Below are 14010 nucleotides of genomic sequence, written 5' to 3' on the forward strand. Positions count from 1 at the left end.
TGCTTTGCAATACCGCCTTTAAAAAAATCCCTCTCTTGTCGAGGCTCTTTCTCTTCAGAGGTGAGCGGTGTGTTCGTGACCCGTTGGCCAATCACCTGCATTTCACACCTGCCCGTTAGGCTTTACTCTACCAGCTGAAGGAACACATCTCTATCTCCGTTTTGTCCCCGTCGGCAATCGGAGCCGCCGTCCCTGTTTGTTTCGGCTTTGGAGCCGTGAAAGGCGGCGCTCGGCTCTTTAGGGGTTTACCGTTACTTTGCTGTCTGCGAGTGACGGTTTCTGCTCTCCTAGTGCTCACTGAACCAGCGTCACTCTCTGCACCAGCAGCGCACCTAATTGGCACTCTCATGACAGGCCTGTGTGTGTGTGTGTGTGTTTCTATGTTTGTGTGTAGATCATGCGTGAGCCACACAGTGATACTTTTCACTTTGACGATGTTCTGCCACCGCCAACTCAAAGCGGCGTGTTGCTCCCTTTCGACTGTTGTATTTTTACAAGTTTGCATTTGTCACAATACCCACACGCGCATTTCTAGAAACCGCTGAATATAGACACATGTTTATTTAAAGCCGTAGGCCTACAGTAAAACTGGAGGTGTCTTCTGCTTCCAAACAGAAGCAGCCTCCTGTTGCCTCAGGATTCGAGTTGAAAGGACGCTTTCCCTTTAAATAGACGGCTCTGTGTATCCAAATGTCGACTTGTTTTACGGAAATATCTGTCTAGCATAATTTTTTTTATATATAGACCACTTTCTGTGGTTTGGGTTCTCACCGCTTTCCGGCGAAAGCAATAACATGCGGACGTTTTTTCATTTTTGTTTTTTATGTTGAAACCACTGTCATCCACATCTGTGCTGTCTGGTCTACTGGGTTTCAGTGAAATGAACAAAGTAATAACAAAATAGTCCTGAACATTAAGGCTGATTTAAGCCCAGCGGGGAATAGAGCGAATGCACCAGCGCCCCCATCTGTGCACCCTTAAAAAAATGGTCCTAAAAGGGGGTGTGGCTTGGCAGAGAACGCAAAGTGACCATCTAAAACAAATTCAAATAGCCGAGTAAATCCTCTGTTATCTAAAGGGCACATTAATAAGAAGCTGAGCTGCGCCCACGTGGTCGGGTTTGCTGCCCCTTGCTTTTTTTTGGGAGATGATTGGATTTAATTCATGTTTTACGACCCAAAATGAATAATTAGGAGACTTGTGTTTTGCTTTGTGCCCAGATTATGAGCCGTAGAGTTGGACACCCTTTGAATGCACTCGCTCCACGACCTCTAGACTGGGCCCGATGCATCATTTAAAAAGGACCATTCAACTTCCCGAATACACAGGGATGTACAGTATCATTGTATCCTTTTTATGCTAATTTCTTTCATCTATAATGCCCCAGGAACATTACTGCTCTGCATTTGGTACTTACGGTTTGGTCCATGCTAAACTGCAGATTACCTTCCATCACCCGTACTTAAAAAGCTTCCAAGTATGTGAAAAGGCCAATTATATACAAACACATATACGGTACGTGAACCGACTCACAAAAGAAAAGAAAAAATACAGAAATATCTGGTTCAGTTCTTTTATTTATGCGTCTTGTCAGGTAGCCTGCAACACAGTTTAAGGCAGAGGTACTGCTAATCAAATATTGAGAAAAAAATAGCGTAGCATATTTTTTATTTTGACCTAAAGGTATGAGTCCAACCAGCGCCGCCGCTCGCATAACGCGCACTACTCGCTGTGCGTAGGGCACCAAGTCCTGAGGGAGGCACCACAAAATAGGCAACTAAAAAAATCATCATAGTTATAATAATTCTAATGCCGGTATTATTTCAGTCTAGACATATTAGGCACCTTTTAGGCATGTATATTACAAAACAGGCAGAACAAGAGATATATTTAACTGCTCAAAAAAAGTTACGCTCGCCGTAGGTGCCCTTTCCTATCTCCGTCCTCTTGAGTGAAGACCAGGCTTGTTTCTCACTGGGAATAATTTACTGGAATCACACATGACGATAAAAAAGCGACGACTTCCATTGGGCCGGAAATGGAAAAATAAATAAATGAGGACTTCCATTTGGCCGAAAAATTGCACAAAATTACATTTCATTAAGTTCCATCCGCATCTTCACCACGTATGAGTCTGGACAGGCATGGTTGTTGCGACATGACTCTTTGGCGAAGGAATACAAATGCGAGGCAGTGATATTGTAGTAATCCTCCACAGCACCTCCCCCGCCGCTCTGCAGAGGACACAACTGGAGTACACTGGCATCGCCGGTCTCTAGGAAAAACTCAGATTGTATTTCAAATGGAATCCGCTGAAGCCTTAAGCCTCTCCGTGTTCCTCCCTTTTTCTTTACACGTATAGCGCGCCTTCTCTCCTAAGCTGCCCGGGGTGAGAGGAGTTTGCGTGGGCTGAAAGATAAACAAGTGCGATGGCAATGTCCTCGGGAACGCTGCGGTAGAAGTTTGAACTTGAGAAACGATGAAAGACGAGAGCCGGGGTAACTGGAGTCGAGCTATCTCAGCGTGTGTTAGGGGCAGAGCGGGAAATCGGGGTTTTCAGTTTTTTTTGTTTAAAAAAAACCCCGATAATACCTAAAGCAAAATAAAATGAATAAACGGTGCCTTTTAAAGAGGTATTGCTTTATTTACGCCAGACACAAAGCTACATTACTCTTTGGCTACACCTGTTAACACTATAAATAAACATAACTAAAGTTTACTTTCAATACAAATCCTTTATGACTCATTTGGCTTGATTTTTATTGGATAGCACAGGTGTCTCATCTCTACTTATCTACATCACCCCAGGAAAAAGAAAATTACAAAATGCAAATACAATTTGGGAGAAAATACATGTTACGGTAGACTAATGCAATTTAGATTTAGATTTTTTCAATGTACTTAAAAAAAATGTTGAACATGTATTTTTCATTAAATGAGTGAGTTCTCCTGATTGAACTCTGATCTATGAAGGGGTGAATTGCTCAATTCCACTAAAAACGTATTGAATTGTAATGGTGTTGGTGATGAGGTACAAACTATAGTTATTAGGATTTTTTGGTTTCTGACAACTTTTGGATGATTCAGCATTAACCGGGTCAAATTGACCCGGGAACATCACGGCTGTATGTAAGGAACGAACATAACAGACGGGTTAAGTGAAATATTCTGTCACGACTGTTGAGAGCCAGAGAGAGGACCAACAACGTTCCACAGAAACTGTAATCTTCTTACAGGTGTCTTCTACCTCCAAACAGAAGCAGCCTCCTGTTGCATCACGATTCGAGTTGAAAGGACGCTGTCCCTTTAAATAGACGGTTCTGTGTATCCGAATGCACACTGGTTTGAAGGAAATATCTGTCTTGCATTTTTTTTTTATATACAAACCACTTTGTGTGGTTTGAGTTCTCACCGCACTCCGGCGAAAACAATAACATGCGGCCACTTTTTTTTATGTTACCAACAAAAAAATAAGCCAACAACATTCCAGAGAGACTTCAATCTTCTTACTCACAATAACAAGTCAGACACGCACAAACTCAACAGTACAACCGAGCACCAAAAAATCGGACACACGGGTTTGAATATACGCAGGTGATTGGACACAGGTGGAAACAATCAGGGACAGGGCACGCAATCACAGGGACAGGAAGTGCAGGGAAACAAGAGGACGCGAGAGACGGGGACTTCAAAATAAAACAGGAAACACAAGACAGAACAACTCCAGATCCTGACATATTCACGCTCCTTAAAGCTCTGTTTTTGGTCTCCACCAACTAAAATGTGGAGTTCGTAGAGGGGTTTTCTTTCCTGCTTAAAACAACGGCCTGCTGCTTCCAAAAACTACTTCATGAATGTAACTATAAATCATCTCTGATCATTTCAAAGGCTGCACTGTCGTTATATTGGATGACTTTTTTCTTTTTTTTCTCGTATTGTTTCTAACCCCCTTGTGTACACACGGGGGAGGATTAAACTATAAGCATCCATTTGTATTAGATTTTTTTTTACATTTTTTGATCACTCAACATAAACAGCATATTAAAAATGTAAAGCAGCTACCAGCGAATAACTCGTGCAGCACGCAGCTCAGTCACATGTCTGAGTCGCAGTCGTTTGACACGAGCGTGAGTCAACATGCGTTTTCTTAAACTGAGGATTAATCCCTCTGCTCCGCAGCAACCGCGGCGGTACAACGGCGCCTCTGTGTTATTCGCTCCCCGCTCTTCATCTCCTCTCCCCCCCCAGAGACTCGGTGCCATGATAATTTCTCATTTGATTCTGTTTTGCCTGGCAGAAGGGAGCTAAGCTCGCTGATAAGATCTCCTTAAGAAGCAGACGAGTTGTCAGTAATGAAGGGAATTGCTTTGATCCGTCGACAAATAGGTCATTTAGACGAGTGCCTCTCTCTCTCTCTTTCACCATCAATCTCTCCTCCACTTTCACTCGATGGACACACACACACACACACGCAGGACAATAAAAGGACAATTTAAAGGAACAGAAGAAGAAAAAACTCACACAAAAAGACATTTATGTACTATTGTTATTATTGACTCGAAAATGAATTCCCTTTGTTATGTGTCCCCCATCAGAGACATTGTCTGTGTAGTGAGTGTCATTGTGTGAGGTATAGTGCACAATGGCTGTGAAGCAGGAGGAACACAAATATCCCTCTTTCCATTTGAGGAAATTAAAGGGGGGGAAAGTGCTAATGCGGTTATCGGCGGCTCTCGGCGCTGGTCTCAAAGCATTCCCTCTCTTTCTGAAGCTGAGGTGGCAGAACGACAGCGAGAGCCGCTCACTATTCTAATGACATGTCGTCCGTCACGGGATTCTGTGGAAAGAGGAGGAGACGGATAATATGCAGCAGCGGCAGCAGCAGCAGCAGCAGCGGCTCGTTAACATCCATCATTGGATCCATTAATGCCGAAGCATGACATGGGATCTTTTTCATTTCTAACATGCATTAATAATCACGAGCCAGAGAAAACTTGATGCATGCTTGAACATGTGTGTGTGTGTGTGTGTGTGTGTGTGTGTGTGCACGTGTTACCACCCACCAATGTTTTGGGAGGAACAGAGGAGGTTAAGTCCGGTGGCACCGTCCCCGAACAATTTTTTTTAAAGCGTTTGCGATAACGGTTGTGGGAGGTGAGAGCTAATTGTCTGGAATGGCTCTGTGCATTTGCAAATCCCCCCCCCCCCCCCCCCAAAAAAAGCTGGGTGGCTTGGAAATGCATGGGTGGGAAATTCAGGAGGGGGGGGGGGTGGAAACCCTATTGGAATTATGGAGAGCTATCACTTCCTAACTGGTGGGGATTTATACGCCACTGCCGAGGCCAACGTATTGAAGTCATTTCATTTTTCATGCATGACTTCTGTCCCCACGGAGACCTGAAGCAAAGAGAGAGAGAGAGAGAGGGGGGGGGGAGAGAGAGAGGTAAAGGAGAGACAAGCCGAGGGGAGATGGGGAGGGGGTTGCGTAATAGCGGCTTGTATTTTCTAATGCGACAGGAGAGGTGGATGGAGTCAGTGAGCTGCAGTCTCTCTGCGCGGCCCAGAGAGGAGGGTAATGGGGCTGTACGGCGGGGGCTGAACCGAGCCGCCGGCTGGATGTTTGTTAGTCTGTCGGCGTTTGATGGGGGGGGTTCTTTTGAATTAATTGCAGACGATGCCTGCGGCTCGTTAATTATCGTAGCGTGTCGGCACTAATTCGCTGAGATGTGTGTCAGAGCTTTCTGACAGGCTCCTCCCCCCTGAAGAAACACATTGCATTCTTGCACAGGGCAGGTGTGTAATAACTGATCACACGTGTTTCATTTGGGAGGAAACGCCCCCCCCCTCCCCCCCCCCCACCGGATCTCTCAGCCGATGACGTCAGGGAGAAGGAGATGAGGGATAATGGCGGTGTCGGTGAAGGCGACAGGCTCTCCCGGCAGGACGAGTCGAGATGACACCTGTCTCACACTCTGCGGACGTTTTCCTCGTGCCTTGTTAGTCGCTCCGGCGTTGTGTCCAAATCCCCCAGTGTGTCCAGAGTGTGGCTAAATTGGTTTCTCGAGTGGTGAAAGATGGAGAGAAAAATGTTGGAAGTTCTTCTGGCACACTCCACTGAAATAGTCATTGATTAGAAGAAAAAAGTAGTCTATTCCCCTGTGTGTGTGTCGGTGTGTGTCTGTGTGTGTGTGTGTGTGCACTCCGCACACCGGAGTAAGTGTATGATTGAGTCATTTTGATACACCGGCTGATGTTCGCGGGTTGTCATGTGGTTAATGGACAGAGATGGGATGCTTCGGACTGCATTTGGGCTCTAAATTGAAAAACTCTTCCAAATGAGACCCAATTACACAGCACTTCAGTCCAAATCACAGGCCCAGCAGTGCACTTAATGCACCTGGTAGCCGTCTATCTGGAAGGTAAAGCTGAACCAATGGAAGCAGCCCTATTTCTTCAAAGAACATCCCGTTTCCCATTATTCAATAATTCCTCTTCATTTCCTGAACATGTGTTTGTGTACTGTCATGAGGCCTGTTGTTGCTTTCCTTAATGACACTCAATCAATTACATCCTCAGTCCCTAGCACAGCGGTTCTCAAACTGTGAGGCGCGCGGCCCTCTAGTGGGCCGCCGAGGCATTACAGGTGGGTGCGCGAGAGGAAATGCATTTTTTTTTATTTTAAGACCTTTATTTATTCACATATTACAAAGTACACTGACATAAAATTAAGTAATTTATAAATAAAGAGAGAAATGTCTGTACTTTAGTGTAAATGTTTACGTTACGGCGTTAACAGGTTACGCGGTGCGCGTGCGTGAGGGCCGAGATTCTTGGCGATCTGCTGTTGCCCTTCAAAATAAGAGCTCAACATTGAGCATTAATTGAGAGTGGCCGTATCAAGCCTGCGACCCCGAGGTGTAGAGGAAAGCTCATTGCAGCGTATAATAATGACAAAACGTGATGAATCACTCATATCTGCACGATAGTTTTGTTTTGCAAAGGTTGCACACTGTTGTTTTGAAAAGATGTGCAGTGTGAAACTCATCAAAACTCATAATTGCCAAATATTTTTGCTTGTTTTGTCTTCGTTTTTTACAGGTTGCACTTCATTGTCATTATCTTTTAAAATGTATTCAATGCAAAACAGGTTAATTGCAGCCAAAATAAGTAATCTTTTGGCAAAATGTAGTTATTTTTTGCCACATTTTTTTATTTTTTTGCCCAAAAATTGTTCTTTTTTTGACAAAACAGTGTTATTTTTTGCACAGATAGAACTATATTTGTATTCTAATAAAGTGATTGAAAACATATTAGTTTTTTGTCTGATGGAGCAATCTGGTTTAATTCAAAGTGATTGCAAAATATTAGGAGTCATGGACATCTTTCTTCGTGAGGCGCGACAGAAAAAGTTTGAGAACCACTGCCCTAATCTAATTGACTTTTTTTCTTCTTTTTTTCGCAAACCTCTCTGTATTCCCCGGCATATTGTCGCCGGCAAATCTCAATAAATCCCCTACCTGGCTGTCGTTTTAACTGTAAATGTATGTTGATTTCATTTCTCCCTCTCGCAAATATTACATTCAAATTTCTCCTCGAGGCGCTCCAATCCTGCCAGACTGAATGCATACAGGGCCGCACTGATAGAATCCCTGGGCATGTGGGAGCTAGAAATGCCAAACTGTGATGAATATGTGTGTGTGTGTGTGTGCCTGTTTATGTTTTCAGTGAATAATATGCAATATCAGATGTCCGAGGTAGTGTAAAGACAAAATGATTAAACTTCAGGGCTGTATACCACAAACTCATCCTCGTATATTCACAGCAGCTCCGCGGCGGGTATTGCACCGACGGGTGCAGGTCGTTTGAGTTTAGCGAAACGCGGTGCGAGACACACGATCGATCGACTGTCGGATTGATCGACTGACTGTTCCCTCTTTGTTTTGTTGTGATGCAGATTCGCTCCGACCAGGACAAGGACATCTCGATCAGATACAGCATCACCGGGGTGGGAGCGGATCAACCGCCCAACGAGGTGTTCAACATCGACCCCGTGGTCGGGAAGATGTTCGTCACCAAACCTCTCGATCGAGAACATCGCTCTTCTTACCATGTGGGTGTCTCTCTCTCTCTCTCTCTCCCTCTCTCGCACACACACATACACACACACACACACACACACACACAGGACAGCCATGACCTTTGAAATGAAATCCCAGAACACATTATTATACGGCCAGTTAAAACCCTTTAACACACACGTCGGTCTAAATGAGAATCAGTGTAGCTCTACGTTATAAAAAGGCCCTCCAGCGTGAATAATTTACATCTGATCAATGGATTTATTTAGTTGATACGTTTGATGTTTTTTCCATCCTGAATGATTTATTTCCAAGTGGTTTTTTTTGTTGAGAAACTCGGTCGAAGAGATCTTTTAAATCAATCGATTAGTTGTAAAAGAAAAAAGGAAAACAAAGTTTAATTGATGTTTAGTACATGAATATTTATTAATTTTTTTAATATAATGTCTCAATTTATTATGCTTTCTCAAAATAATATATTGTGGGGAAGGGAGAGAAAAAATAATCGGCTTGAGAAATTAATTGTGTAAATAATTTAGTTTTCTTAAACGCGACATCACAATATTATTACATTAATAAAGAGTTGTGTTCCACGGGCAGTAAACACACCGCGACGCAGAGAGTGTTTGTGTTTGTTTGCCGGTCGCTGTGAGGAACAAATAAATACCAGCGTGGTGATGAAGTGGATGATGTAGTTTGCATAATTTTCACTCAGAGGTGCGTCGGGCGTTGTGTGCGAAGCACGAGTCCAAGAATGTGTGAGTTACTCATTAAGCTACATTACTTTTGTATTACTTTAAACCCGCTGTGCCGTGACAGCGACGGTTAGAGAGCAGAAATGGCTTCTGAGTGAGATGTGAACACAAGATGCTGCGATACACTCTCAGGGGACGAGTTACGATGCATTGGCAGGAAGTCGAGATTAAAGATTTAAGAAACCACCAAAATAAATGAGCAAAATTTAGTTTTTTAACCTGTGGAAAGGGGCGAGTTCCTGATGCTAAGCTAAGCTAACAAGATCTTCAAATTGAGGCCACACTCTTGAGAGTCGTATCTAGCTTTTCATCTATTCTCTCAGAGGCAAGTACGAATAACCCCCTGAAGTGTTTAGATATGCATCTTCTTATCTGACCTTCTATATTTTCTACAGCCACCCAGTAGAGGGGCGCAGTCGGAGGGATGGCGTAACAACCGAAAGACGAGCCTCCTTCTTCCCGAAGGTCACAATACAACTCAAAAGTCGTACCGTTGAACACACCGTGTATTGTTCGGTGTTTCAACCTGCGCAACACTCGTCTCGTCCAGGCGCCGCTGGTCGGACACAAGTCACCTTGTCTTGATGCGACCTCATTAGGAGTCAGATCCGCCCACGACTGGAACATCCGTGCTAATGACCTAACCTTTAAACAAGAAAACAAAGAGACGGCTTTTCAAGCAAACCGATCTGATTCCATCGCTTTCCCTCTCTGCTTTTCTTTGTCCCGGCGCTATCCTCGGCGTTCACTTACTATCTTGGCCGAGCTGGGAAAGCACGACCCTTTTTAGCGGGAGCAGAGCAGATTTATACCCCGGGAGGAACTCCAATCAATGAGGTGATTTGTTCCGAGGAGCGAAGGGTTGCTGAAGGCTGCTTAACTTAAACTCCGTGTTTGTTGTGGGAGGAAAAGCGTCGGATGGTGGCGAATACAAATTTCAGGGAGAAGCCAGATGAGGCAACTTAATTAAAGATGCAGGAAGGTGCTGCACTTTCAAATTAAAGGTTTAGCCGTCCGGGCAAGAGGAGAGCAATTAAACCATACGTTGTATGAAACACGAACGTCTTCCATCCAATAACTCCGGAGAGATGTTGTTGACTAGGCGACGTCATTCTGAGGTAGAATTTGACTCTTTTCTCTTTGTGGCAGCTGTCCCCAATCTGGCCTCGGCTGCTGGCTGGTTGACAATCAGTCAGCTGCTCTGACTGATTGGCAATCAGTCAGCAGCCGCTTGTATAAAAGGGCAGCAGAGCTGGAGGGAGAGGAAAAGGGAGCAGACGCGTATGTTTGGCGGTCTGCTCGGTGTGGGGTGTTTTGCCAAATAAAAGATGTCTTCAGACAAAACCTCTGAGTGCCTGGCGAATCCTTGGTGCTGGTGGGGGAAACCCACGGGTAGCGGCATGGAACCTGCTACACTGGAGCCCAACGTGGGGCCCCCTGGAACCCAGCGCCTGGAAAGGATGCGGCCAGATCCGGAGGTGGAGCTGATGGACAGCTTGGGCCAAATGCTGGCCAGAATTGAGGAGATGGGGCGGGCACAGGCGGAGGAGAACCGCCGGTTCCTCAAGGCCTTCCTGGACCCGCCGGCTCTGTGGCCGAACCCCGAGACCCAGCACGCGTCGGAGCTGCCGACCTCCGAGGCCCAGGAGCCGTCGGAGCTGCCGACCTCCGAGGCCCAGGAGCCGTCGGAGCTGCCGAACCCCGAGACCCAGGACCCGTCGGAGCTGCCGACCGCCGAGCCCCAGGACCCGTCGGAGCTGCCGACCTCCGAGCCCCAGGACCCGTCGGAGCTGCCGACCTCCGAGCCCCAGGACCCGTCGGAGCTGCCGACCTCCGAGGTCCCGGACCCGTCGGAGCGGCCGACCTCCGAGCCCCAGGACCCGTCGGAGCTGCCGACCTCCGAAGTCCAGGACCCGTCGGAGCGGCCGACCTCCGAGCCGTCGGAGCTGCCGAGGTCCAGGACACGTCGGAGCTGCCGACCCCCGAGCCCCAGGACCCGGCGGCGCTGCCGACGACCCATGGTCCCCGGCACCCGACGCCGCTACCGACCCCTGATCCCCGGGGCCCGTCCCCATCTCGGCGGGCTTCAGCTCCCCGTTCCCCCGTCCCGGTCCCCCAGAGTCCCCACGTCCCGAGTCCCGGCCGGTCCCGGCTCCCCGTTCCCCGGCCCGGCGGGCTTCAGCTCCCCGTCCCGGATCCCAGAGCCCCCACGTCCCGAGCCCGGTCCCCCAGAGCCCCCACATCCCGAGCCCGGGCCCCCAGAGTCCCCTCCTCCGCCCAAGCTCTCATGGGGGGGGGAGGGGGGAGTAGGTTAGGCCGGATGGAGCCCCGGCCTAAATCGGGTGGTGGGGATATGTGGCAGCTGTCCCCAATCTGGCCTCGGCTGCTGGCTGGTTGACAATCAGTCAGCTGCTCTGACTGATTGGCAATCAGTCAGCAGCCGCTTGTATAAAAGGGCAGCAGAGCTGGAGGGAGAGGAAAAGGGAGCAGCCGCGTATGTTTGGCGGTCTGCTCGGTGTGCGGTGTTTTGCCAAATAAAAGATGTCTTCAGACAAAACCTCTGTGTGCCTGGCGAATCCTTGGTGCTGGTGGGGGAAACCCACGGGTAGCGGCATGGAACCTGCTACACTCATGTTCACTTCGTATTTCACGCAAAGGACGGAAAAACAAAGTCGCGGCCCAGTTCTTTTTCATATTTTTCGAGAAAAAAAAGCAGTCGAGAAGAAAAAAAAACTCGAAAGCGCCGGCCGCGAAACAAAACACATTCTTGTGAGGAAAAATAACCTAAGGAGCTTCTGAGTTTTTTGTTATCTCCATCGGGACGCTTTGCCAAAAGCGGAGCGCTGCCCCCTCCCTGCCTTTCAAGATAATAGCTTAAAAAACGACCCGGAATTTCATTTTTCTTTCGTTAAACGCGCCGGTTATCTCCGACTCTTGCTGTTTATTGAATGAGGGGGTGGGTCCGAGGCTCTTTCGGCACCGCGAGATGCACGATGCAAGATGCAAGATGCAATGGCAGCGTGCGGATAATTGGGATGCAGGACAGGTCCGGCGATGCAATGGAAAAAAGTAAAGTCGAAATTGACCTTGAGGAGACGAGGTGTCGGTGGAGGTGCGGAGTGAGTGTCAGGGGGCCGGATTGGCAGCAGTGGAGAGGACCTTCGCCCCTCTGAGGAGACGGATTCGCTGCTATTTATTCTATCTTTTTCTGCCACAACAAGCCCGGAGGCAATTTTCACTCATGTGGCTCTCTCACGCTCTGGCAGGATGGGGGGGGGGGGGGGGGGGGGGTCAGGTAGCAGTTCCTTCACATCAGGCATGTTCCGATGCAAAGAGTACCATTCCCTCCATTCTCCAAACAAAAATGATTCCTGTTGCAATTTCTCCTTCTTTTTCGTCTTCAATCCGTTTCCAACATGTTTTCTTTTCTTTCTTTTTTTTCCCTCCCCCAGCCGCTTCCAAATCCGCTCGCTTTTTCCCTTTTAGATGAATATCCGTAAACATCAAATATGGTGCAAGGGCCTGAAATTGATTGCTAGTAATTTAACTGAATACACATTTACCAGCTATACGCTGGATGTAGATTGTATCCCCCCCCCCTCACCCCTGTTTAATATAAACTAAACATCCCCGGTGCCTTCAGCTGACAGGATATATCCCTGAATAAGTCATGTTCAGGGATATAAACATTCCCGGGAAAGGTGAAGTGAATCAAAACGGCTTCCGTGAGAACGGTGCGAGTTCATTTTTGAAGTGCCTTTTTTAAGTCTGTTTTTTTTACCTTCAAGTGTGGAGTGAAAATACAAAAAACACAAGTATTTAAACCCGACATTTCTCTGATAATTCAGTTATTTTCTCCCCCGCCCCGGACTTCACAGGAGAGGAAAAGCAGTCAAGACACATTTTTACAGCAACGTATCGATTTGCGGTATATTAACGGCGTGTCCGAACTTTTGGAAGGAATCCTCGTCGGTGAATCCATTGATCTGTCCGTGGCTTCAGAGGGAAGCCAAGACGCTTCAGAACTCTCTCTAAACGAAACCCGACAGGACGTTGGACCGGCATCCAACAGCGGAGATCCTGAAACAGACGCTTGGCTTTTTGCAAGCGAGCCCACTTCCAATAAAATAATATATTTCTTGTTGTTTTATTTTACTGTGAGATAAAAAAATTCCAGGGACAGAAGTTTAAATGAGATAAAAAGTCCGAAGAGTAAGCGCACGATCGCAAAGGCAATTTCTCTGCCTGAAAATCATCCAGAGTGCCCCTTCTGACCCGAACCCTCCTCGTGTTGTTTTTCGGAGATATGTTTGAAACTTTTGAAACTGTATACGGATTTTTTTTAAATGCAGATTTTATCATTCAAGAGCAGTGTTGAAATTCAGAAAACAGTGCAGATGTGAGGGTTGTTTTCTTCTTCTTCTTCTTCTTCTTCTTCTTCTTCTTCTGTTTGGCTTGAGAGGTTCTATGAGACTACACAAGTCACCTGGAATGAAGACGGGATGTTCAAGCGCGCCAACATCTATGAAAATACGTATTTACATCTCTACCCACTAACCACACATATAACTAGTTAAATAACACTAAAGCTGTAGACAAAGGAAATAGGATGTGAAAACACAGGCGGGCCCACATCCTCAGAGTGAATAAACGCTGTGAGGCGGAGAGGCTCTTGTTCCTTCCGTGAGGATTCACTTTATTCATCCATCAAACCCTAAATGTTTACCCCCTAAATCATTTTCTCCATAAAAAAACAATACCGCACACTCATCATGCATTATTTATCGGTTCGTCGCTCCCTGCTTCCGTCGTGGTGATGATGTAACCTCATTTCTGGTGTGTGTTCTTTTGCTCTCCAGCTGCGAGCCCACGCCGTGGACATGAACGGGAACCAGGTGGAGAACCCCATCGACCTCTTCATCTTCGTCATCGACATGAACGACAACAGACCCGAGTTCAGAAACCAGGTCTACAACGGCTCCGTGGACGAAGGCTCCAAACCAGGTGATGGTGGATGGACGGATGGACGGATGGATGGATGGATAGACGGATGGATGGATAGACGGATAGCTGAATAGATGGATAGACGGATAGATGGGTGGACGGATGGATGGATGGATAGATGGATGGATGGATCTATGAATGGACGGACAGATGGATGGATAGATAGATGGATG

At 46.8% G+C, this 14010-nt stretch overlaps 1 protein-coding gene across 1 annotated transcript in view; it reads left to right on the top strand.

Annotated features, from left to right (window-relative positions):
* Positions 1-14010, top strand: part of LOC130199287 (cadherin-4-like) — a 244516-nt gene that overhangs the window by 187315 nt on the left and 43191 nt on the right. The window contains exons 6-7 of the mRNA XM_056422646.1: positions 7955-8110; positions 13693-13837. Coding sequence (XP_056278621.1) covers positions 7955-8110; positions 13693-13837 — 301 coding nt within the window. The remainder of the gene's footprint in view (positions 1-7954; positions 8111-13692; positions 13838-14010) is intronic.

Source organism: Pseudoliparis swirei, chromosome 9 (assembly GCF_029220125.1).
Source record: "Pseudoliparis swirei isolate HS2019 ecotype Mariana Trench chromosome 9, NWPU_hadal_v1, whole genome shotgun sequence".
Taxonomy (NCBI): Eukaryota; Metazoa; Chordata; class Actinopteri; order Perciformes; family Liparidae; genus Pseudoliparis; species Pseudoliparis swirei.